Here is a 24,211-nt window from a genome sequence, read left to right as displayed (position 1 = left end):
CAAAGACTGTGGCATGGTCCCTCCACCACCTTATGCTTGTGATTTACACTAGACAAGTGTTATCATGTGGGTAACTATCAAGGCTCTACCTATGAGACACAGACTCATGTTCATCCTGCCTCTGATACAGTGTTTTACTGATATTCATTGAGGGCTGGAAATTCCAGCATGGAGAAAGCGAAAAATCTTTCTCAATGCTTGCTAGCTGAGACCATTTTAAGAAGAAGGAGAAGAGGAGTCTGGATTTACACCCTACCTTTCTCTCCTGTAAGGAGACTCAAGGTGGCTTACAAGCTCCTTTCCCTTCCTCCCCCCACACTTTGTGAGGTAGGTGGGGCTGACAGAGTTCCGAAGGACTGACTAGCCCAAGGTCACCCAGCAAGAATTTAGGAGTGTGGCAACACATCTGGTTCACTAGATAAGCCTTTGTCACTTAGGCCCCTTCCGCACACGCAGAATAATGCATTTTCAAACCACGTTCACAACTGTTTGCAAGTGGATTTTGCTATTCCGCGCAGCTTCAAGGAGCATTGAAAGCAGTTTGAAAGTGCATTATTCTGCATGTGCGGAATGAGCCTTAGGTGGAGGAGTGGGGAATCAAACCCAGTTCTGCAGATTAGAATCTACCTGCCCTTAACCCCCACAACATGCTGGCTCTCACCTAGACGTTAACTGGATACTTATTTTTAGGCTCTTTGTGATGGCTCTCTGTAATGGACTTTTGCTACAAGTTAACAGGTTCTCTCGATACCTTGGCTGACTTATGTTCTTCAGCCAGTTCAAGGACTGGGTCATTTCCAGATGTTGTTCACTGCAGCCAGGTGTTGTTAGCTGAGACCATTTTAACTGGAGATAACTGGAATGGACCCGTGGACCTGCTGCATGCAAATCACATGACTTGCCACTGGGCTGCTGTTAAGTTCTACCACAAAGTCCAACTAGCACATTACCATTTAGCATCCTGAGACCGTCACCCGATGTCGCCTGCTTAAGCGCCTGCTCCACCTGTTCCCGCCTCTTCGATTCAAACTCAAGGGCTTCCTGCAATTTCCTCTTGGCTTTCTTTTCTTTCTTCAAGCGCTTTTGAATTGTTGCTGAAATATGAAAAAGCATCATTTTGAAAGCATCAACGGAACCTTCCTTGAGATCACGGAGGGCACACTTCTCTGTTGCCATTCAAGCTCAGCTTTGGTTTACAGAGCTACACTTTCTCTTTTATGATGGACACAGTTCATGGAAATTAGATAATGGCGATGCTTTTGGCTATTCATTTTAACATCAAAATGAACATTTCCTGGCTCTGTGTTTCAGATCTATTTCCATTTGAAAATCACATATCCTCTGATTCACAGGAAAGAAAAACGCTTTGTTTCCATGTGCTGTGATGTTTTACTCCTGAATATCATCCCAGTTTGCCAATCTGTGACCACGATAGAATGCTTAGCAAGGGCAATGCGGGGTTTATGCCAGTGGTGGCGAACCTATGGCACTCCAGATGTTCATGGACTACAATTCCCATCAGCCCCTGCCAGCATGGCCAATTGGACATCTGGAGTGCCATAGGTTCGCCAGCACTGGTTTATACCATGTTTCAAATGTTATTGAGCAGGAATGGCAACACACTCTGAAATATTATTCACATTTCAAATTAATTTTTAGCTCTTGCCTATTAATAAGAGCTGTTTATACATCAGCCCATGGAATAATTATTGGCATACATTTTCACACACGTACACAAACGGCACTCATTGTAGATCGGGAATACCACTTGGGTAATTAGACATTACGTTTCTTAAAAGACCCAAGTCTGGGAAACTGATTCAGCTGGGAACTATGATATTGGAGTGGGGTGGGGGGAGGACTCTTGCCTTCCACTCCTGGCCAGAAATGGCACCAAGAAGGAAAGTTATTTCCCCTTTTAGGCTGCTCCAAAAGAACAAAACACCGCATATGGAGCAGCCAAAAAAAATGGGGAAGCAACTCCCCTTCTGACATTGTTTCACATCAGGGATGCAGAGGGAGATAGCAAAATGGCCTCTTCCTGCCATGCTACTGTACCGTGCTCCATCGAGCTCACCTTGATTTTCAAACAAATGGTCCCCACAGCTGTTGTGTGGCTACAAGGAAAGAGTTAAGGAACCCGGTCTTGACTCTAAATGGGATGACCCATGGGCAGGTGTTGTTCAATACCGGAACAGACAATCAGAGGCATAGCAAGGGGGGAAAGTGCTTGGAACACCCCCGTCCTGGAACGCCCCCGCCATGCCCCGGAATGTCCTCACCACACCCCCACAGGGGCCCGCGCCCAGTGCGTCATGCCCCCCTGGCCCCCTTGGAGCTATGCCTCTGCAGACAATATTGGCTGGCAGCTCAACCCTAAAAAAGGTGTCTAGAAAAATGGCAAGATGCATTTCAGTTAGAATTACCTGTTTTTACACAATGCCTACAGGGATATCTATCCTACAAAGATGATCCTTCGTACAAAAGCTAGTAAAAATGGTAACACAGAAATGTCTTTTAGCACTTTATATAAAGTCAGTCAGATTTGTTTGGCTTTATATTCAAGGTACAATAATGCAATTGTGTATTAGAGTATTTAAGTAGTAATTTTCAAGTATTTTGGAAACTGGGCCAAAAGAATCACCTGTTCAGCTTGATATCCTGTGAAAGTGTGACTTTCAAAAATTCTTATGGACTTGACCTTTAGAGTCTCTTCTATATTCAGAACATTGTTTTCCAATTTAAAGATTATTTTCGTAGCTATTGTGCAATAAAGCTATATAGCATGATGTGTTTTAAAAATGCTTTAACAAACTTTACATTGGTAAATTTATTTATTGTGCTGGTATAAATTGGTTTTAAATGATATGCATAAAACTTTAAAAAAAAGGCTGTCTGTACAGTTCAGTGATTTCTCGTAGTGCAGGCCTATGAGGCGTTGTAGCTTTCTATGCCCACTGAGTTTGATGGATTTAGCAGGTGCCCTGGATGAACCTGGGCACCTGGATCAGAGCGTGCAGCCATAACCTAGCAGGTCTTGAACCAGGCATGTTAGAGCAGCCCAGGGCTATGTGGAGATGCAGGTTACAATCCATGGCTAGTCAGAGTAGTAGTGGTGATGGTGAACCTACGTATTTACTGACCGCCTCCCAAAAAACTGAAGAGGGGTGCTGGGACAATACCCGGACCTGGATGGCCCAGGTTATGGTTGATCTTGTCAGTTAAGAAGGGTTGGATACTAGTACATGGATGGGAGACCGCCAAGAAAGTCCAGGGTTGCTACTCAGAGGCAGGCGATGGCAAACCACCTGTTGGCCTCTTGCCTTGAAAGGTCTACGACAGTGGTTCTCAACCTTCCTAATGCCGCGACCCTTTAATACAGTTCCTCATGTTGTGGTGACCCCCAACCCTAACATTTATCCATTTTACAGATGGGGAACACTGATGCAGAGAGTCTTAGGCGACCCCTGTGAAAGGGTCGTTCGACCCACAAAGGGGTCCCGACCCCCAGGTTGAGAACCACTGGTCTACGGGATCACCGTAAGTTGGCTATGACTCAATGGCATTTTCCACCACCATTGGGATGACCCTGCTGAGCATACCAAGGCTGACAAAAGTAGCAGTTTGAGCTGGTGGAGATGTCTACTTCCACACTGGCGGTTGGAAACCATAGCACTGAATATCACAATGGATATTACGGTTGATGTCAGCATCCTCTCATTCATCAGTAATTTCCTAATAAGCCAAGCAAAGTTCAACAGCCTTCAAGGGTCATGTACATTTTTATATGAATGATTAGGAGCCCAACCAAACTCTTAGAGCCCAACCAAAGGCACATTGGTTGAAACGAACAGTCATGCAAATAAGTACAGTTTTGATTTGTTTTTCTTTGTATATTTATAGATCAGGGTGTCCAGGATTGTAACATGAATTGTGAAGAGTCAGTTCATCATGTCCTTCACCACTGTATTGTCGAAGGCATTTACGGCTGGATTCAACTGGTTGTTGTGGGTTTTCCGGGCTGTGTGGCCGTGGTCTGGCGGATCTTGTTCCTAACGTTTCGCCTGCATCTGTGGCTGGCATCTTCAGAGGTGTATTACAGAGGGAAGTCTGGACACAGCTGGACACAGTGTGTAACAGACTTCCCTCTGAATCTTTTTAAAGTATGTATTATAGTTGTTATTTGAATGCCATTAAAGGTTTCAGTTCAGCAAACAAGCAAGTAAAATCTTTGTTGCTGTGAATCAGTGGGTCAAGATGGCGGGGTACATCACGTGGTTGTGACCCTATGAGAAGCTGCTGTTGGTGGAGGCTAAGAAAGCGCGTTGGGGAACCAGTCAATTTCCCAGCATCCGCTTCTCACCTTTGCTTTCTGGCAGGATTGTGATAAGGCAAGGGAGAGTAAAGCAGAGAAGAGGTGAAACTCTGAAGATTCAGAACTGGGGGTTGCGAGGAAAAGATGGGTTTGGTGGAGACGAAGTAGAGAGGGCTCCAAGATAACGACAACTGCATGTGACAGATCGACAGTTCCCCACCCAGCCCCGCTTACCTCTGCTTTGTAGCTCGGCTGTGAGTTGCCTTTCCAGGCTCTCTCTCAGTTCTCTCTCCCGACACAGCTCCATCTTTAACTCTTTCTTCTCCTGCTGGATCTGTTTTTCCTGCACGCGAGCGTTATCTACAGCAACTTTCAGCAACCCCTGTAAAACAGGCACATGCAACACCTATTGAAAATAGCATCCCGCAAATGACCCACGAGCGAAGGGAGCAGAGAATGGGTCTTAGGGAAACTATTAAAAGACCTGCAGAAAATGAGCCCAGGCAAGGGGACATTTGCTGTTCTTTTATTTTGGTCATTCTCAACTTGATAGCCATTCGGGGGGCACTCACTGGTTGACCTTATTGTCAGAGAAGCAAAACATTAACTTCTAGGATGATGAACAGCTATTGCAAAAAGATTTCAGAGGAGAGAAGGGGGCGGGGGTTGGGATCCAGGCAGTTATTATCAAAGGCTGCCGTTGCTGGCTCCTTGCACTAACATAAAGCCCTTCTTGGGCTTAAAAGCAGCTATTCCTCCACAATCTACATTCACTTATAGTGTGACCTGGGCACATAGCTCAGGGTCACCATGCCCAGTGGGCTGAATGGCTGGTAACATTTATGTAAATAAAAATATAAGATTTGTCAAAGGCTTCCATGGCCGGAATCAATAGGATGTTGTGGGTTCTCTAGGTTGTATGGCCGTGTGAAGGCTCCTGAAGAGAAAATACTATTGGAACACGGCCATACAACCTAGAAAACCCACAACAAGAAGAAGAGTTTGGATTTATATCCCCCTCTTTCTCTCCTGTAGGAGGCTCAAAGGGGATTACAATCTCCTTGCCCTTCCCCCCTCACAACAAACACCCTGTGAGGTGGGTGGGGCTGAGAGAGCTCAGAAGAACTGTGACTAGCCCAAGGTCACCCAGCTGGCGTGTGTGGGAGTATACAGGCTAATCTGAATTCCCCAGATAAGCCTCCACAACTCAAGCGGCAGAGCTGGGAATCAAACCCGGTTCCTCCAGATCAGAGTGCACCTGCTCTTTGCCACTGCTCTTAGCCACTCCGCCACTGCTGCTCCATTAGCATCCCAGGATGCTAATGGTAAGCAGTTTAGGCTGGTTTCCCACCTGTGGCAGACTAGCTGACACACCTTGGTAATAGCCAGATGAGCCTAATGTATTTAATTTGATTTGTTAATTTGATTTAATATCCCACCCTCTGCATAGGGCTGTCCTTGAAGATGATTTGGAAAATTCAGCTGGTACAAAATGCAGCAGCCAGAGTCCAGACTGGGGTTCACCGGACAGATCACTAGTCTACCAGTGCTGGCTTCCTTTGTAAGGTCACTGTAAGCTAAACTATACCTTTGTAACCCCACTGACTTCTGTGTTCTATGCTTCGGCTTGCACCACAAATGGCTTGGGTCCAAAGTTTCTACTCCTGTTTCTAATTTGTTTCTGCTTTTATTTCTACTTCAGGCCCAGTTATCTTAAGAAAACCTGCTCTGTCCAAGGAGAGACCAACAAGAATCCAGATTATGAACTTCTTTCCTTAAGGTGAAAGTTATTGCCCCAGTGGCTCAGGTCAATACAACTCAGAGAAAAAAGAAACAACTTGCTCTCCTCCTGTCTGATAGAGATCCACAGCATAGAAACTTGATAACTCGGTACTTCTCATGGATTTTAAAAACAAAATCTTAAAAAACAAAATCTTGAAAAATGAAATCTTAAAAATTTTAAAGTGAAGACTTGTAAGAATTGTGAACAAGGATATGACATAATCACCAATTTTACCTTTCTATAACATCAATTTTAACCATAACTTTTACCATCTTAACCTCTAAATGTTTCTGACTATATGTATACGTATGTGTATTTTTACATTTTACACCAATGAAGGTATTTGTACTTGTACTTGTCCTCCCCAAAGAGGCCCGACTGGCACTGTCTCCAGTGACGCAGCTGCCACAGGGACATCTGGGGACAAACGCCCTGGGTACCGCCATGGGAGTCACATTGGGTGTGTGTGTAGAAAAATCACCCCCACACTTCCAGGAAGGAAGAGGGGCATGGCTGGGCCTTGGTGTGACGTGTGCATGCTGCCCGGGCCAAGGCTTGCCCGGACGGAGTGCGCACGTTGCACCGTGGCCCAGCCACGCCCCTCCTCCTTCCAAGAAGTGACTGAGTCTCACCCCCCCGCAGTGCCACGGGGTGGGGCCAGGGTGCCATTTTGCCCCAGGGACCTCCCCCCCCCCGCCACGCCACTGACTGCCTTCTGGCAGAGACACAAAACATTTTCATTCTGGGAAGCCCTTGAATTATGAGTTTAACTGATACCAGTTTTGATGTTTAGTAATGTGTTATGTCTATAATGGATATCCTATGAAAAATCCTTTGTCCTATTTTATGTTCTTATGTTAATTTGGATCTCTTGTCAGCCACCTTGGGTGATTATTAAAGACAGGAATAGATCGTACAATCAATATAACTTAAATAAAAAAGCCCCCTTCCTAAATGGTGCCAGTGCCCATTCTGGGTTACGGCATAGTCCACAACATGAAGGACCATCTCGCGGCCCTCCAGATGTTATGTACTGATGCTGGCAGGGGATGATGGGAAATGTAGTCTATAACATCTGGAGGGCTGCGAGTTTGACATCTATAATCTAGACATTCAGATCTCAATTACTTCCCTGCTCAGGGCAAACTTCATAGGGTTGGGGGAAACATCACAGGAGCATTTTTACCTGTATATTGGTTAATAGAGTTTCTACCGATGACAGCCCATCAGCAAAGAGAAAAGGCGTAGGGAAGCCAGGCGGCAAAGCTTGTCCAGCTAGTTGGACTTTTTCCAAGGTTGGTTTCATGATTGGGATGGCAATCTGGACCTCTTCTGTAATGAAAAGATAGGAAGGAAGGTGAGAAAGTGTCTCCTCTAACCTCTCACTGTCTGACCATGAAGGAGACAACAAAAAGTGAGCTCAGACGAATGTCTAGGATAGGGAAAGGATTTCTCCAGGTTATATTTTGATTATAAGCAGAGTTATTCTGCAGAAAGAAAAGCAACATTCTACATCTGGTAGTTTTTATTTGTTTCTTGGATTCATAAAACCAACCTGTCTCCAACAAGAGCATAATGAAGTGTATTACAATGATTTTATTTTTGGATAACCCTATGAATTTAATACTTAAAGCCACCCACTCTGAGCTTTCACTATTTCTGGATTTAGACTCAACTTTTCTCTACGACAAGGAGCCTCAAAACGGCTTCCAAACTCTTTCCCTTCCTCTCCCCTCAACGGACCCCCTTGTAAGGTAGGTGGGGCTGAGAGGTTTCATACGTAGGAGTAGGGAAACAAACCTGGTTCACCATATTGGAGTCCACTGCTCTTAACCCACCACCCCACACTGTTTAAACCCCCCTTTTTTTTCAATCCAGCCACCTTCACCCCCAGCTTCTTTTCCACTCACAGGAAGCAAAACCCAGGAAGGGTGATTTTGAGCATCAACGTCATGAAAAATAATAAGCCACCCTTCCTCCATGGGTCTTTTGGCTCAGACAGTCTCCTTCAGGCTGCATTGAGTTTTTTTAAAAAAGGGAACTGGAGGGAAGATTATTAGAAATCCATGTAATGTGCAGTTTACTTATGCTATTTCTCTCCCTCCCCTCAATCGGGAAACCAAAAGATTGATTGATTGATTGATTTTTATACAGCCCTATCCCCGAGGGGCTCCAGGCGGTGTACAACAAAATTAATACAATAAATTAGGGCAAACCATACAAATAAAACAACAGCAGCCTATAAAACTCCAACATTAAAACACACTGAGTTTCATTAAAACAGCGGTAATTTCATAATAAAGGCACCTGGAGAATCCTTTCCTTTAAAACCCTCCCCTAGGGAGCAATCAGACTCCTCCATAGGAGGATAATCTTGATGGAATCGAACAGGGGCGCCATATCACATCTTTTCCCTTCCTTTGTTTTATCCTCACATCAAAACCCCATGAGGTAGGTTAGGCTGAGAAAGAATTATATGCCCCACGAGGTAGATTAGGCTGAGAAAGAATTATATGCCCAAGGTCACCCAATGGGCTGCCATGACAGACCGGGGACTGAAACTCGGTCTCCCGTATCCTAATCCAACACTCCCGCCACTGCACATAAGAACATAAGAACATAAGAACTAGCCAGCTGGATCAGACCAGAGTCCATCTAGTCCAGCACTCTGCTACTCGCAGTGGCCCACCAGGTGCCTTTGGGAGCTCATGTGCAGGATGTGAAAGCAACGGCCTTCTGCGACTGTTGCTCCCAAAAGCACCTGGTGGGCCACTGCACCACACAACACATTTGTGTCATGGTAGCCCACTCTGCCATGGTCGCTCGTTGGGTGACTGTGGAAGAACAATTATTTCTCAGCCTAACCTTCCTTGTGGAGTTTTCATAAGAGGATAAAACGGAGGAAAGGAAGATGGCGTTATAAACCCATTGGCTTCCCCAGTGGGGGCATAATTCAAGTGGGAGTGGAGCCCCCAAAGCAGTTGCGGAGATCCTCTATTCGCAACAGCTTCTCTGAAGTTTTCATTCAAGGGGCGACTCAACGGTGGATGGAGCTGCCCACTCAGTCGGGATCATGACAAACACCAGATCAGCTCAATTAACTTTGTATTACCCATTTTGGACAGAAGCTCCCAGAGACATTTTACAGACGCTTGCTGGCGTGTTTCTGGATACCTGACACATAACCCAGAAGCGACAGTCACTTTTTCATATTACTGAATCTCTGCTTAGGGAGTGTTTTAGCATTCACTCGGAGCACATTAAGCGCCAATGATTACTTTAATAAGTTGTTAATAAGAATCTGCCTCGTCGTGTCAATTCCATTAATATTTCAGAAGAAGGTATAACCAACCTCTCCCCGTCCCGCTCCCCAAGTCCTCCAGTTACACACGAGAACACCGAGTTCTCTCCGAGTCAAAGACTATATACAATCCCTTCTGTTTAAATATTTCATATTAAGGGTCAAGTTCTGAAAATTAATTGCTTGCTCGCATGAGCGACTGGTGCCAAAATCGCTCCTCTGTGAAGCACAGTAAATAAAAGGGATCTTTGAACATAAAGGGAACAGAAACAGAGAGAGAGAGAGAGAGAGAAAGAGAGAGAGAGAGCAATGAATGAATTGTGTATAAACTGCTTAAAACAATCTAGCAGCCTCAACTATTTGAGGAAAGGGCTGGGGGTGGAGAGTAATGCCATTAAAATGGCTGAAAGGAAAATTCATATTGACTGGGCAGACGGGGCGTACGGTCTATGGTTTGTAATGTTGCCGTAGAGTAGATTGAAGTTTCAAAATGGTATTAGTCTTCTTTAAAGAGATAGACACGGCTAAATTAGGTGCTGCTGGCTGCGGTGAGGATCAAATGCAAAAAGAAATCATATTTCACCAGAGCTAGTCAACAGCAGGAAAATAAATAGAAATATAAGAGCTATACAGGCAATGATTCATTTTGATAATCTGGCCCAGGAGAGACACAGAGAGACAGCATCCAGATCTCAGCTCCCACCAAAAGACAAATAGGACACGGAGGGTGGGAATTGGGATGACAGCGTAGCAGAGGTCACATCGATTTTCAGCAGCCGTTTTCACACAGATGAGATAACCCTGCACTCCATTTGGCCCATTGTTCATATCCTACCTGTCTCACAAGCCATAAATTTCCAAGTCCTCGAAAAAAAAAAGGGGGGCAGTAAAGAAGGATTCTACTTATGACTTCTTATGATTAAGTTTTTTGTGCTAACCAAACATGCTCTTCGACCAAGGTCACATTGCATGTTAAAGTCTGTAATAGCTGCGAAAGACTGGGGGTGGGGGAAGAGTATTATGGTTTAGCGTCTATGGGTGGAGGAAGGGGGGAAACCCCCCCACAACCACCCCTGTCAAACAATCCATCATTTTTCTCCCTGATTGAAATCACACACTGCGAAGATGAATGATATAAGCATTAGAAATCTATTTCAATCTTGTAATAGGTCTTCACATCTGAATGGTGTCTACCTTGGGGCAGGGGGGGCTTTCCAAAGAAGCACACAGGAAATCAGAAATATATTAAGACCTTTCAAAGAAGAAGAAATCTTAATTACCAAAGCCATCGCGAAACAAGCAGAGAAGGTTAATATTGTTCTTTCTCTGTAGATGGGGGAAACAAAGGCTTTGCTGGGTATGAATTCAGGACATATGTATTTCAAAGCAAAACAAAGCAAGCTTCATTTGCAGATACATGCAACGCGACCAGAGAAACAGGAAATAAACAAGAACAACTGTTACCGAAGCAAGGTTACAAGCAACATTTCCATTTATCGGAGGAACATGAAAACTGCTTTTATGGAGCTTGTTTGTTTAACCTGCCATGCCTTGTAATAACATCCTGGAATCTATTTAGAGGGCATCCTTTTTAATTTCTAGCATGGAGCACAGATGAATCGGCAAGCCAGGCAGGTTAAAAAAAAAGAGATTGCATTTGCAGGGCATATAAAGTGAAATGCCTGGGAATGAATGGGATGCAACCTCCGAAATGATACTGTTAAAAACACTGTGGGGATCCAATACATCATGACGCTCTCGTTCAAGTAAACATGAAACAAACGGAGAGGGGTTGTGGCTTGGTGGCAGAGCATCAGCGTCGCAGGCAGAAGGTTCCAGGGTTCAGTCCCGGGCGTGCCCAGTTAAAAGGGTCTCGGTAAGCAGTTGCATCAGTGGTCTGCCAGGCTGACACGTTACGAGGCCATTTTCCATATATTCTTATTTTCCAGGCATGCATAGTGTTGGGGTGCTGTGTGGTTTCCGGGCTGTATGGCCGTGTTCTAGCAGCATTCTCTCCTGATGTTTCACCTGCATCTGTGACTGGCATTTGTGGCTGGCATTTTCAGAGGATCCTCTGAAGATGCCAGCCACAGATGCACGCAAAACGTCGGGAGAGAATGCTGCTAGAACACGGCCATACAGCCCGGAAACCACACAGCACCCCAGTGATTCCGGCCGTGAAAGCCTTTGACAATATACATAGTGTTTCTGGCTCTCCATTTGCTTTGGTTCAGAAGGCACTAATAAAGGACAGAAAGATGCCCCTTCCACAGAAGTGTCTGGAGAACTAGGAATGACTCCTAGCTGGGATGCATCAATCAATATTCACAGGCCAGTTCTACGCAGCACCCCTTCATCTAATACACAGGTGTCAAACTAGCAGCCCTCCAGATGTTATGGACTATAGTTCCCATCAAGGGGGTGATGAGAACTGTAGTCCATAACATCTGGATCAGGGGTCTTCAAACTATGGCCTCCCAGATGTTCATGAACTACAGTTCCCATCAGCCCTGCCACTTAGCCATGCTGGCAGGGGCTGATGGGAATTGTAGTCCACAAACATCTGGAGGGCCATAGTTTGAAGACCCCTGATCTGGAGGGTCACGAGTTTGACACCTGTGATCTAATCCATTCTCCCTGCATCAAATGCAAACAAGAGACCTCAACACCCTTTCTTACCCCACTCCACCACCTTTATAATCCAGTCTGATAAAAAGTGCTGAAAACTTGAGCATAATTTTGTAATAATAAAAAAGTACAACTTGTCTGGATGTTTAGATAAGTTCATATGCAATTCTAAGTGTCTGATGAAGTCATATCTGTGAGGTGTTGATGTCCAACATGGCTCGAGTCTAAAGCTCTTTGGGGCTTCCACTTCTGTGGAAGGGGCATATTTCTGTCCGTAATTAGTGCCTTCTGAACCAAAGCGAGTGGAAAGCCAGGGACACTACGTATGCCTGGAAAATAAGAATACATGGAAAACAGTCTGGTAATGAGTAATCATTTGGATGGGAGTCCAGTTACCACCTTAGTGACCAATACGATTTTCAGGGCATAAGCTTCTTCTGACGGTCACAACTCCCTTCCTAAGATCTGAGTCTTTTTATCCCCGTTAAAAGGTGGGGTGTGTGTGTGTTGTGAAGGTCTGCTTTTAAGAGTCCCCTACCCTATTAGTGCCAGCTGATCCTCCTATCATGAGACTTTCCTTTAAAAAAAATCCTTTGAAAGTGTCTCCTCCACCTCTCCACTTCCTGTCATGATTTCATGGTACTTTACATACATTTTCAGGTCTTCAAGGACAGGGCTCTCTGCCTTCAATGACTTACTTGCTCCGCTTCCTCCTCTTTCATTGCCTCTCTGCCAGGAGGTGAGCCGTCCTTTTCATCAACGAGACAGGAAGGATCCCTCCTCCTAACCAGGCAGGTGTCCAGAGCCCCCAAATTTACAGCTTTCACCTTGCAATTCAGCTGCTGCGTTCAAAACCCCGGCTGTTCTTAATTACACCTTCTGAATGCAAAGGGTCAAAATGAACGCTGCTCTGAGGAGCAGCTGATTAATCCATGGGCTGAGTTTTAAATCAAACTTTGGATTCAGCTTTAAAGGGGTGATTTATATCGTCTCGTGTCGTGCGCCCCTTTCCCTTTTTTCTTTCCTTGTCCAGCGGCACGATCCGATCAGTGATGCTGCTTACACACTAGATAACGCAGTTCCCAGTTCCCCGAGCGCCCTAAAACCTTTGTGAACTAATGTAAAACTAGAGAAGCAACTAACTGGTCCATCAGCTGACTTGCTGGTTCACTGGCCTCTGCTCACCCATTTAGCCGAAAAACAAAGTGCCCCCCCACCCCCCCGCCGGAGATACATCAGATGCAAACTTGTAATTGTTTTCCTCGCCTCTATTGGGAGAGTGCACGGCAGAGGCTGGTGGGCGAGACCAGGAGGGCCCCCTCCCAAATGCAGCCCTTCCTTGCACAATGGACCATTTACTGCAAGAACCTTCCAGTGTAAGCTTAGCAGTGACAGACATGGGGAGGGGGTTGTTACCAGTAGTGGGATTCAAATAATTTAACAACTGGTTGTTTACAAGCACCATTTTAATAACCGGTTCTGCCGAAGTGGTGCGAACCGGCTGAATCCCACCACTGGTTGTTACCCTCTTTGTTTCCCCCTTGCAATCCTCCTGATCCAGGTGCTCAATCTGTTAAAGCAGCCCTCCCTCTTTTTAATATAAAGAAGTCAGATTAGATTTCAAATGCTGACTGTACCTGCGAAACAGTAATTAGTGCTCAGTTGGGCTGCCGTTTGAACTTGCAGCTTCATTATGTTTTCTGCACTTCAACCGTTTCAGTAATATTATGATTGATACTTTATTGATGTACTTATTTTACTTTTTGAAAGCCCACATTTTTAGCATAATATCCCCAAGGCAGAAACCGTGATTGACTTCTGCCTTGGAAAATGTGGGTTTTCAAAAAAAACAAAATAAACAAATAAGATGTTTGAACGGGCAAAAAAAAAAGTGTCTTCAAAACACCGAATTATTTTTAATGGTAAAAATGATTCACTGAAGACGAGCATCAGTAGACACATATCAAATTCTTCCCAATAATAAAGAAGAAATCACTGGGGACGAGGGTAGAAAGATGGATCAATCGGTAGCACTGCCATTCTCCTGAGCTATTCTAGTCAAAAGAGTTTTATTCTAAATAAATGAAACAGCCATTTACATTGGAATGGAGACTTTCACCAGTAGAATGTAAAATGACAATTTTATACTCACAGGGTGATTCATCCACTTGTTAGCAACGATGCTTAGATAATTTATACAGGCATGACATTTACATCAATGTGGCTCTCATTAATAACACTGAAAATTATGCCTATTTATAACTGGTACATATTTACAATATACTTTGATACCATAAGTTACTGTCAACAGATTTTTTAAAAAGAAATAGATTATTCTGATTTAAACCTTCCAGGTGGGAAGGAGGAGACGGGGGGGAAACACCCGCCTTCCACTTAAGAGATAAAAATGATTAGACAATCAGAAAGAAATGAAGTTCATTGTATGGGCGAAAAACATCAAAACAGGAAAGTCACAAAATGAATATTTTTTTAAAAAAATCATCAGCATTTAAGTTATTAGCAGACTTTTTAAAAAATCCATGCTGCAAAACCTAGATGGAAACCACTCAAGTTTTATTTAGGCTGCTTTTTCCAGCATGAATTGGAAGCATCTAAATTGTATCAACAAAGAGAAAAAATAAAATCCATAACAATAAGATAAAAACAGAATAGTTAATATTGGTATCTCAGTCACTCAAAAACAATGTATTTTTAGGTCAAACTATATGTTATAGTTCACCACTATTTTAGGGAAGAATCTGACCATTTTAAAAAAGCTGCAAGAATTCAGCCTGCAGAGAGGGGAGGACCAGGCAATCTTGTACCCACCCCACCCCCAACATCTTTTCAATACTGGCACAGTCATGGGGGGGGGAGGGCTGTTTCGGCACTTGAAAAGACAGGGGGGGGCAAGATCACTAGTCCCCTTGTGTCACAGGTCTGATCAGGATTGCAGCTTTAAAAAAAATGTGTTAGTGGCCATAGTGTTGGCCACCATAATATCCAGTTTGGCCCTACAAGGACCTCTCAGATGCTACATGAGATAAGAAGGTCTTTCTGAAATGTTAGCGAAATGGAACAGTTCCTCAGTTCTAAAGGTACAGGTTCTAAAGGAAGATTATTCCAAAGCATTGGGGCCAAAGCTGTGAAGTCTCTGTTTCTAGTAGCAGATATTGCAATATTTCTGTAAAGCAGAATTTGTGCACTGGATTTCAGCCATTGCCCATTGTTAGGCTCAGATACGATCCAGAATCTACTCACATAATTACAAGCCCAAATGGATATGCTTTGGAAGATAGTTGCAGAATGGGCTACTGATACATAAATTAACTATAGGCTATAAAAACTCTACCCTGTTTCCACGAATATAAGACACCCCCTGAAAATAAGACGTAGCAGAGGTTTTGCTGAAGTGCGAAATATAAGGCATCCCCCGAAAGTAAGACGTAGCAAAGTTTTTGTTTGGAAGCATGCCCAACGAACAGAACACAGAAAAATAAGACATCCCCTGAAAATAAGACATAGCGCATCTTTGGGAGCAAAAATTAATATAAGACACTGTCTTATTTTCAGGGAAACACGGTAGCAGTGTGCAGTGACTGAGGGAGATGCCCAGGCAGGGATCCCCAGTTTCAAAGTTAATGAAAAGGTCAGTGGGAATATCATTTATTTAATCTCACTTGCCCTTCCAAGGAATATATTGCCATACATGCCCCCCCCCCCCTTCACCATGTCCTTCATTTCATCTCGCAACAACACTGTAATTTAGGGTAGGCACAGAAAGAGAGTGGCCCAATAAGGCCGGGGATGCTGTTTGACTTAGCGTGAACATGGGGCACCTTGGGGCGGGGGGCCAGCACTCAGAGCACTCTGCACCCCCAGTCTGACACTTGGAACACTGGGCTCACTGCTAACACAATCAGCTGGCATTTTACACTGCAGGGAGGGGCTGACCCAGTGCAGAACAACGCTCTGGTACACTGAAGTCCACCCCGCCTGCATCGTTGAGCTCTCCCTCTGAATTTACTTTGTAGGTCGTTTGGCCAAGCAGCTGGGAACCAGTGGTCAGAAAGCTAACAAACAAATGAAGACCTCCCCCAGTATAAGGAATGTGTGTGTGTGTGTGTGTGTGTGTGTGTGTATATATATATATATATATATAATATAAAAGGAAAGGATAACACAGGAAAAAAGGGAAGGGAAGAAAAGGGGGGATACAGTAGTAACAACAAGAGAATCTGCATGAATAGTTTGTAAACTGAAAGAAACATCAATTACATTCAAAATAGAAATGAGAGGCTTAATACATAAGTTTACCAGCTTCTACATATTATCACACTCATGTCAATAATTCATTTAGAATTATTTGTGATGATCTTCTATATGTAAAAAGTTACGTATATTAAAAAACCATTAGTTTGTGTTCATATTTCACAATTAATTTAGCAAAGAATAAGCTTCATATTCATATGCATAAGGAAATGATAAGATTCCCACTTTGCTTATGGATTGTATTCAAATGTTCTGTTCATAAAATTAATCCGTTTTAACCATAGCTAAATATTTTCTCACATTGTCTTTACAATTCAGTTAGATGGGAGTCCAATCAGATTTCCAAGTGAAGGCAACAAAACTCTTTCTATAGTTAGTAAACATAAAATTTGTTCTTAGTATTGTTCTAGTAAATTTAACAAACGGATACTGAACAAAATATTTGTATCACAACACACACACGTATATATAAATGAACCAAGTTTTTCTTAAGTTTCTCAACAAATACTCCTGTATTTTTATTAGTGTTAACTGTTAAGAAAAAAGTGTCTTATAAGATTGTTAGGAAATATTAGATTGTAAGGTGAAATGGTCAGGGTCTAAGGGTCAGTGTCCAGAGGGAACTAACCCAAGTCTGAAATGAGAGCTGTCACATATATATTGTGGATATGATCATGTTTTGAACAAACGAGTGTACTATCAAGGAAAACAGAGAGCATGTGACATGTTGTTTACCATGGGCCTTTCCCCACTTACTTTAAGCCCCACACTACTCTCCTCAAGTAGCGCGGGGTCCCCCGGCACTCCCCACGACAGGGGTGGCGACAGCGCAGCCGCCCCGACGCTGTTGCGCCCCCTCAGCGCGCGGCATCCCTGGCGCTCTTGTAAAGGGCGCCTTTTGATGACCCTGCTTGGGGGGGTGGGTGATCGTGGAGAGTGGGGAAACGCCCCATGACTCTGCTATTCTGCCCTGCTACAGGCTCTGCTGAGTCACACCTGGGTCCACTGATACTTTAAGTAGCTGCAGACTTAAGTAGACCTTTTGCTCAATAAGAGAGAGGAGGTACCACCCTGGAGCTGGCCCGGGCGGTGGTCAATTCGAACACCAGACCAATCACCTTCAGACAATTGTGTGGTGGTGGCAAAATGTAACCAATCTGGTATTTGCAAAGTTAAAATTGCCTGCTTGAAAGACTGTATTAAAAGTGTCTTTGCAACGTGTCCTTTGGACAATGTTCTTTTGACTGACTACAGCACATTGTCCCGCTATTATTGAATTAAAAGCTTATCTGCGTCTCTGAACCAATCCATGTGACTCTGTGTAACTGGGAGACTGTTGGCATTTTCCAATAAGATCATTAAACCTGGAAGGGACCGCACAGGGCAGGATCTTCTGCCTCCCAGCAGCCCCTCTTGACAACTGCATATGCTGATAGATTGCCAAGGAAGAATGGGGTGGCCAGTATAGTCAAGGTAGCATGTGATGGCCCATGCTAATGTCCATGTCTGTCCAGTCACCCTGCCTGGGGGAGTTGGTCTGGCCAGTCTGTGTTGGAAGGGCACTGGGTCGGGGGCTTAGGGCATGCTTGGGTCACCAATACCTATGTCAAGGCTCGATGAGTTTGGAGGTCACACTCTCAGAAGATGGGACCCAGGACCTGCACAGTCGAGGGGACCAGCACGGTCCCCACAGTCGAGGGGACCAGATCGGGACAATCTTGTTTGCAATTGATGCATTGGGCTGACATCCAGCAATGTATCCAGATATAAGGATTGCCCAGAATACTCTCAGGGATGTCAAAACTCAGACAGCGCTGCTGCTCCTCTCCCTCATTGGTGAACCCCTTCCCATGTGGATGCTGGAATGCTCCACACTGCTCTGGCATGGGTGTGCCCAAATTATTTGGGGATATGGGAGTTAGCAGCGCAGGTGGGGAGGTGGGCTGCTTATAAGTGCCTGAAAGACCCTTTCCCCGTACTACCCTTGCCAACATGGCTCCTTTGGGCCTGCTAATCACAATGCGATGGAGTAGGTCACTTCTGAGGGAGGGCAGTTAGCTATCATGGGGGTCTGGGTGCCTCTGTCTGAGGTATCCTTTCCCTACCCCCGGGTTTTGGACTGTCCTTCAGGTTTCTCCTCATTTTGTTAAGGAGGTGGGTTCCGACAATTGCTGGAAGCATATCTGCCCACTCCTGCCCCTGGGCTGGTTCACTGGCTCTGTCCTCCTCTATTTTCCCACCTCCCTGATGGTTATCAGCCTATTCATCTCTCTCTCACACACACGCACGCACGCACGCACGCACGCACGCACGCACGCACGCACGCACGCACGCACGCATGCTGGCTGCTGTGCCGCCATTCCAGGTCTACAAACTGTTTTTTTGCTCTGCCATCTTGGAGCCGACTGTGGTGCAGCGAGCCACTGGAGGCGGCTCGGCTGTGTCATCTCACTGCTGTACCAGCCACGGCGCAGATAATTCCCTGTCTGGATTGTGCTAGAAATCAGAGCCCAGATCTACCAGCAGTGGCGTAGGAGATTAAGAGCTCGTGTATCTAATCTGGAGGAACCGGGTTTGATTCCCAGCTCTGCCGCCTGAGCTGTGGAGGCTTATCTGGGGAATTCAGATTAGCCTGTGCACTCTCACACAAGCCAGCTGGGTGACCTTGGGCTATTCACAGCTTCTCGGTAGTGGTTTTCCAGGGCTCCAGGCAGAATTTTTTCACATCACTAATCCATTATTAACTGCAGTAGCTGGGGATAGTACCTATGATCTGCATGCCAAGCAGATACTCTACCACTATCCCTAGTTCTAATCCAATACTCTAGCACATTGGATCTCCACAGCAGTTTGGTGCTCCACGCAAATGCTGAGGAGTATCCCTTTTTCCCATCTGTGCTTGCTACAACCATATTGTATACATAGCAGAGGGCTTTTGTTTGTTTTAGGAGCGGTGGGATCCGAATAAAACTGACGACGTTAAAAAGGCAGGGAATGCAGGACGGACAGGACCTAGGTCCTTTAATGCCAGCCCCCTTGCCGCTTTTGTCTACATTTCTTTTCTTTTCAATCCACCAACTTCCCATCAAGCCCATTTTTGTTTTTAGATGAAATGAGGGTGTGTTGGTTGGTTTCCCACAGAGATTTTAAAAACCCTCGTATGTGAATGCGAAAGTTGCCAAGCTGGGGGTGGAGGGTGGGGGAATTGTAAAGAATCTTGAGTTTCCTTGGCAGATCCAGCCTTTCCATATTAATGCTGAGATGATTTCCCCCCCTCCCAACTATTTTGTTGCAAATATTTATGACTCCATATGGAACAACAGATGTTCAAGGAAATGCATGGCAGAGAAGACTTCATTTTCAGCAATTATCCCGCTACTTGTTGTCACACTGTAGGTGGTTTTAGCGCATCTCTTTAAAAGCCACCCGGTCCCTCTCACACACTGTAAGGACATCAGCTGAGATTGTTACGATCTCCTCTCCTCTTTCCAAAATACATTTGCTCGGAAAGAAGCAGTATTCAATTCATTGGAGCTTTGTGCCACGGAAATTTTGGGATGCAGCGGCTGCTTGGCTGGGATTGGGAATCGGGTGCAGCCTCTGGCCCAGAGACCTGGCCTGGATCGCCCCAGGCTAGCCCAATCTTGGGCGATTTCCCACTGGCCATTAATCCTGGGATAGTCACCTGAAATATCCAGGTTTCTTTGCGATCTCCCCACTGCCGAACCGCGGAACACAGATCAGTCCCATTTCTAGTGCCTCCCTCCCCACCCTTATCACGGAATTTTCCTGGACCTACCTGTATATGCACCTTTTTGAAAAAAACACCACTCCAATGGGAGATAATGGGAGATTGGGGCTACACATTTGAGGGTGCATAACTTTGGCCCCCATGAAGCAAACTTCACCAAACCTGGGTGGTATCATCAGCAGAGTCTTCTAAAGATACTCTGAAATTTTTGGTGCTGCTAGCTTAACAACTGCAGCCCTGACAGCAGGCACCCCGCCAAGGGGCAGGCCTAGACGTCTTCACTAGAAACGTGAGGATGTTGGAACCTGGATGAAAAGGTGCCGATTCTTTTGAAACTTGGTTGTATCTAGATTAAATTTTCAGTGGGAATTCAGCCCTTGTCTGATCTCAGAAGCTAAGCAAGGTAAGCTCTGGCTAGTATTTGGATGAGGGGCCTCAAAGGAATTCCAGGGTCATGACACAGAGGCAGGAAATGGCAGAACACCGATGAACATATTTTGCCTTGAAAATCTTACAGGGTCTCCATAAGTCAGCTGTGACCTGACAGAACTTTCCATCATCACCTCTGGCCCAGATCCCAAATTTCACCCAACTTATAGCCCTGCCTCAACCAGAATTTTCTAACCATGGACCAAATTTCTCTAAGCATGGACCAAATTTCACATGACCCTTTTGTACCTGACGGCACCATCCAACTGGGGCGGGGAGAGCAAAAGGGTTTGGGGGGCAGTGTGGCCTTGTGCTGGCACATTTGCCCTCCCCAGGGCACTCACCCCGGCGGAGGGGGCAGATGCACCGGTGGACACCCATCCCCCAGCCCTACCAGGAAGTCCAGTCTGCTGTAGGACTGAACTAACAATGGCTCCCTCCTAGGGTTTCGGGCACAGCACCTGGCCCTTGGGATTACACCACCCTTTTGGTAAGACCTATGGGGTTTTCCAGCGGTGGAGGGCTTTTGGAGTTCTTCCTTGGTCCCCATGTCGCCGGAAAGCCCTCTTGAAGGAGATGGGGCATTGCCACACTGGCATCGTATCCAACTTTGGATGGGGCTTCCCGTTATGATAAGTGATAAACCAAGTCTCTTTTTAAGCATGAGGGAGTTACACATACTTAGAAAAGGGATGCCTTCAAGGATGACAAGATAGGCCAACCTCTCTTTCCAAACCTCTCAGTTTTAAATATAAAATTTGCTTTTGTTATGACCCGTCTTTTGTTATGACTTGCTCAAAAGGAAGGTGGACTTATAAATATTTCAAAAATCAACTGATCAATCCAATGGGATTATTCTCTGGCCAGTGTATTGATTCTACAGACTGAGGGGCCAGCTGTAAGTGATGCCCTGTGGTTTTTAACACAGCCATAGCAACGATGGGTTGAGAATCAGGACAATGGTTTGTTTGTGTATGTGTGTGGGTGAGTTAACTCTTTCTGCTCTGGTTATATTTACCAATCCAAACTGATCCAATTTGATCTGGGTACCACACAGCTGCTACTACCTTAAAGACAAAACAACGGCCCAAGGCTTGGATTCCAAGCCATAGTTCCGCTTGAGCTGGACCTTTTGCCACTATGGAGTGGTCTGTACAGTTCTTTCTATTGGAAGAAAGAGCTTCAATCCACGTAAGATCAGCATTTTTCAATACATCAAAAAGTATTTAGGGTCACAGGAAAGCATGGCTTAATGGACAACCACCTTTGTAACACAACCACCTCTGAAACACTGTGCTTTGGGTTATTCTTTTGCAATTTAACCTTTAATGCAGGGGTATCCAACCTACCGCCCTCCAGATGTTCGTGGACTATGATTCCCATCAGCCCTGCCAATTGGCCAAGCTGGCAAGGGCTGATGGAAATCATAGTCCATGAACATCTGGAGGGCGGTAGGTTGGATACCCCGGTTTAATGCATCTGAGAGCAATGTGTTGAACTCTGATAGTCTTTGCTCATCTCTCTGCTTTTTTATTTTATCAACAAAAGATTACAAGAAAAGAAAGTTAACAGGGATATCAATAATAATGATGATGCATTTTAAAAATGATTAAAGTGGATCTGCATCCTCAAGCAATGCAGGTCCACTTATTATTAAAAAATAGAAGAGATAAAAAATAAAAGATAAAAAAATAAAAGAAAAACTAACAAGAAGGAAAACAAAGAAAAGGGGGAGGCTGTTGCCAAGAGCTCCACAGCTCACTCACACTGCTGATTCTGGATTTTTTCAGAACTAGTGGGTCTAAAATCCAGACCCTTCCAGTCCACCTGTCAAATTTAAGGTCCCCTGTATCTAGGGAGGCGAGAGCTAAGAAAAACTTTACAGCTGGCAAAAACAGCCCCTATTAACAACGTGTAATTTGGGAGCATTTCAGAGGCTCAACCAGAGTGAAACGCCATTCCACCGGAAGTGCCACCTCCCTCTCTGCGTTGGAGGAGCCAGAGCCCAGACTTGCATTGCTATGCTTACTCTTCTGGGACAAAGAGATGCTTCGAGGGGCCATTTCAGACTGGGAAAATGGCACTGCTGGTGGTGGAGGAAGGTGAAACCTGCTTCCTGTGTGCCACAGTCCTGAACCGAATCTGGAACCCATGGTCCTGTGTTAAAAATAACACCAACACCATTCAGGGGTTCATTCATGGTGCTCCCAATTTCTCGTGTCACTTGGCTGCCACACGATGCAAAAACTCCACTGTCATGTTACTGTACCCAGTGAGATTGTTTTTATTTTACCATTTTAGCCATTTGATTTTGCCGTTGGGTTTTTTATTTTCCTTGGACGCTGTTCCGTAAGTGCTGTGTACTGAAAAGGAGAATGCAACGAAAGCTGATACGTAAGCAAACAGACCATTAACAGCAATAGCGGCATTAATAATCTGATCCTGGGAAGCCAACAACTAAACAAAAGCCAAAGGAAGAACAGCTAAAGTCTCCACTCAGCATCAACGAGAGCATGCTGGGAGCAACTGTAAGCACAGCGGCCCAAAGAGAACTGAGTAGGAAACCCGCAGAAAGACCAAATCCTCCTTACAGCAGTGTGGATTTTGAGACCAACACAACGGCCCACGATGGAAAACATTCCAAAATCTGCTTTGCTGTTTATGTGCAGGGGAGAGTTACGAGGACAGAATTCCTGGGTACCCAGAGAGTCAGACAAATCATGTGGTCATTTGCTTTCTCGTATTGTTTGGGTTGGGCCGGGTGGTTTTGAGTAGAGGGGAAAAAAAAGAGATGAGATCTGGGAATCTTTCTCTGGAGATCCATCATCGCTCTCAATTGCCCCGTAAGCCTATGCAAGGGCCACAAAGAAGAATGATTATGGCAGAAAATCATGTTCAGACTAATCTAACAATCTCACAAACTTTAACACGATTGTTAAACTGCACTTCTTAACATATTAGCAAATATATGGATACATTAAACCCTTTGATCCCTGCCTTAAAAAAAATCCTTGAAGCTGATAGGAAACGGTGTTTCCTACTTCCTGTTTTATTAAGGTTTATTTTACAACTGTATTAAATAGGTTATAAAGGACAATTCTGCTATTATACCCTTCCCTGCTTAGACTTAATAAATATTATATCCCACACCATCCATTAAAGCCAAGCAGTGGAGAAAATAAGTGAGCTAGTAATCTCCTCCGCAGATGTAAAATACCCTTAATAAACTTGGGGTATATAACAGTCAGGAACGAATTACTCATGTCTGCTTTAATAAAATAGTACCCTTAAAGTAGTATTATTCTTAAAGTGCTGACATTCCCACCAGCACAATGAACAGATCCTTTCACAGTAACACAGATTGTTAAAAACGGCAAGATATCTTCCCCGCAATAGAGAGTTTGTGTCCAAGCAGATACCAGGTTTGTCGAGGAAATATCCAGGGAGCAATAAAGCTGATGGGGAGCATATTTCTCAGTGGTATTTTAGCACTGTGAAAAATTCAATCACAGGGAAAAAAATGTTTTGCTGTAAACATTTGAAGAGTCATATAAAAGCAATAGCTTCCCTGCAGCACCTGCTTAAATAATTTTAAGAAGCAAAATACAGTTGTTTGCCCTATCTCTGAAAAGCCACCGGAGACTGTTGCCTATTAATAACCCTAAAGGCATCCAGATAGAGCCCTGGTAACAATCTGGCATAATTATCAGTCAAAATAAAGGACTGTTGACC

General features: G+C 44.7%; 1 protein-coding gene across 3 annotated transcripts in view; it reads right to left on the bottom strand.

Annotated features, from left to right (window-relative positions):
* The window catches only part of DACH2 (dachshund family transcription factor 2), a 433,391-nt gene that overhangs the window by 16,406 nt on the left and 392,774 nt on the right, over nucleotides 1–24,211 (bottom strand). For all 3 annotated transcript variants that reach the window (XM_048514020.1, XM_048514022.1, XM_048514021.1), the window contains 3 exons: nucleotides 7,285–7,430; nucleotides 4,550–4,697; nucleotides 951–1,094 (listed from right to left, as the gene is read on the bottom strand). In XM_048514020.1, coding sequence (XP_048369977.1) covers nucleotides 951–1,094; nucleotides 4,550–4,697; nucleotides 7,285–7,430 — 438 coding nt within the window. The remainder of the gene's footprint in view (nucleotides 1–950; nucleotides 1,095–4,549; nucleotides 4,698–7,284; nucleotides 7,431–24,211) is intronic.

Source organism: Sphaerodactylus townsendi, linkage group LG13 (genome assembly GCF_021028975.2).
Source record: "Sphaerodactylus townsendi isolate TG3544 linkage group LG13, MPM_Stown_v2.3, whole genome shotgun sequence".
Lineage (NCBI taxonomy): Eukaryota > Metazoa > Chordata > Lepidosauria > Squamata > Sphaerodactylidae > Sphaerodactylus > Sphaerodactylus townsendi.
The sequence above is the reverse complement of the archived record's forward strand: the minus strand, read 5'-3'. Positions and strand labels throughout refer to the sequence as shown.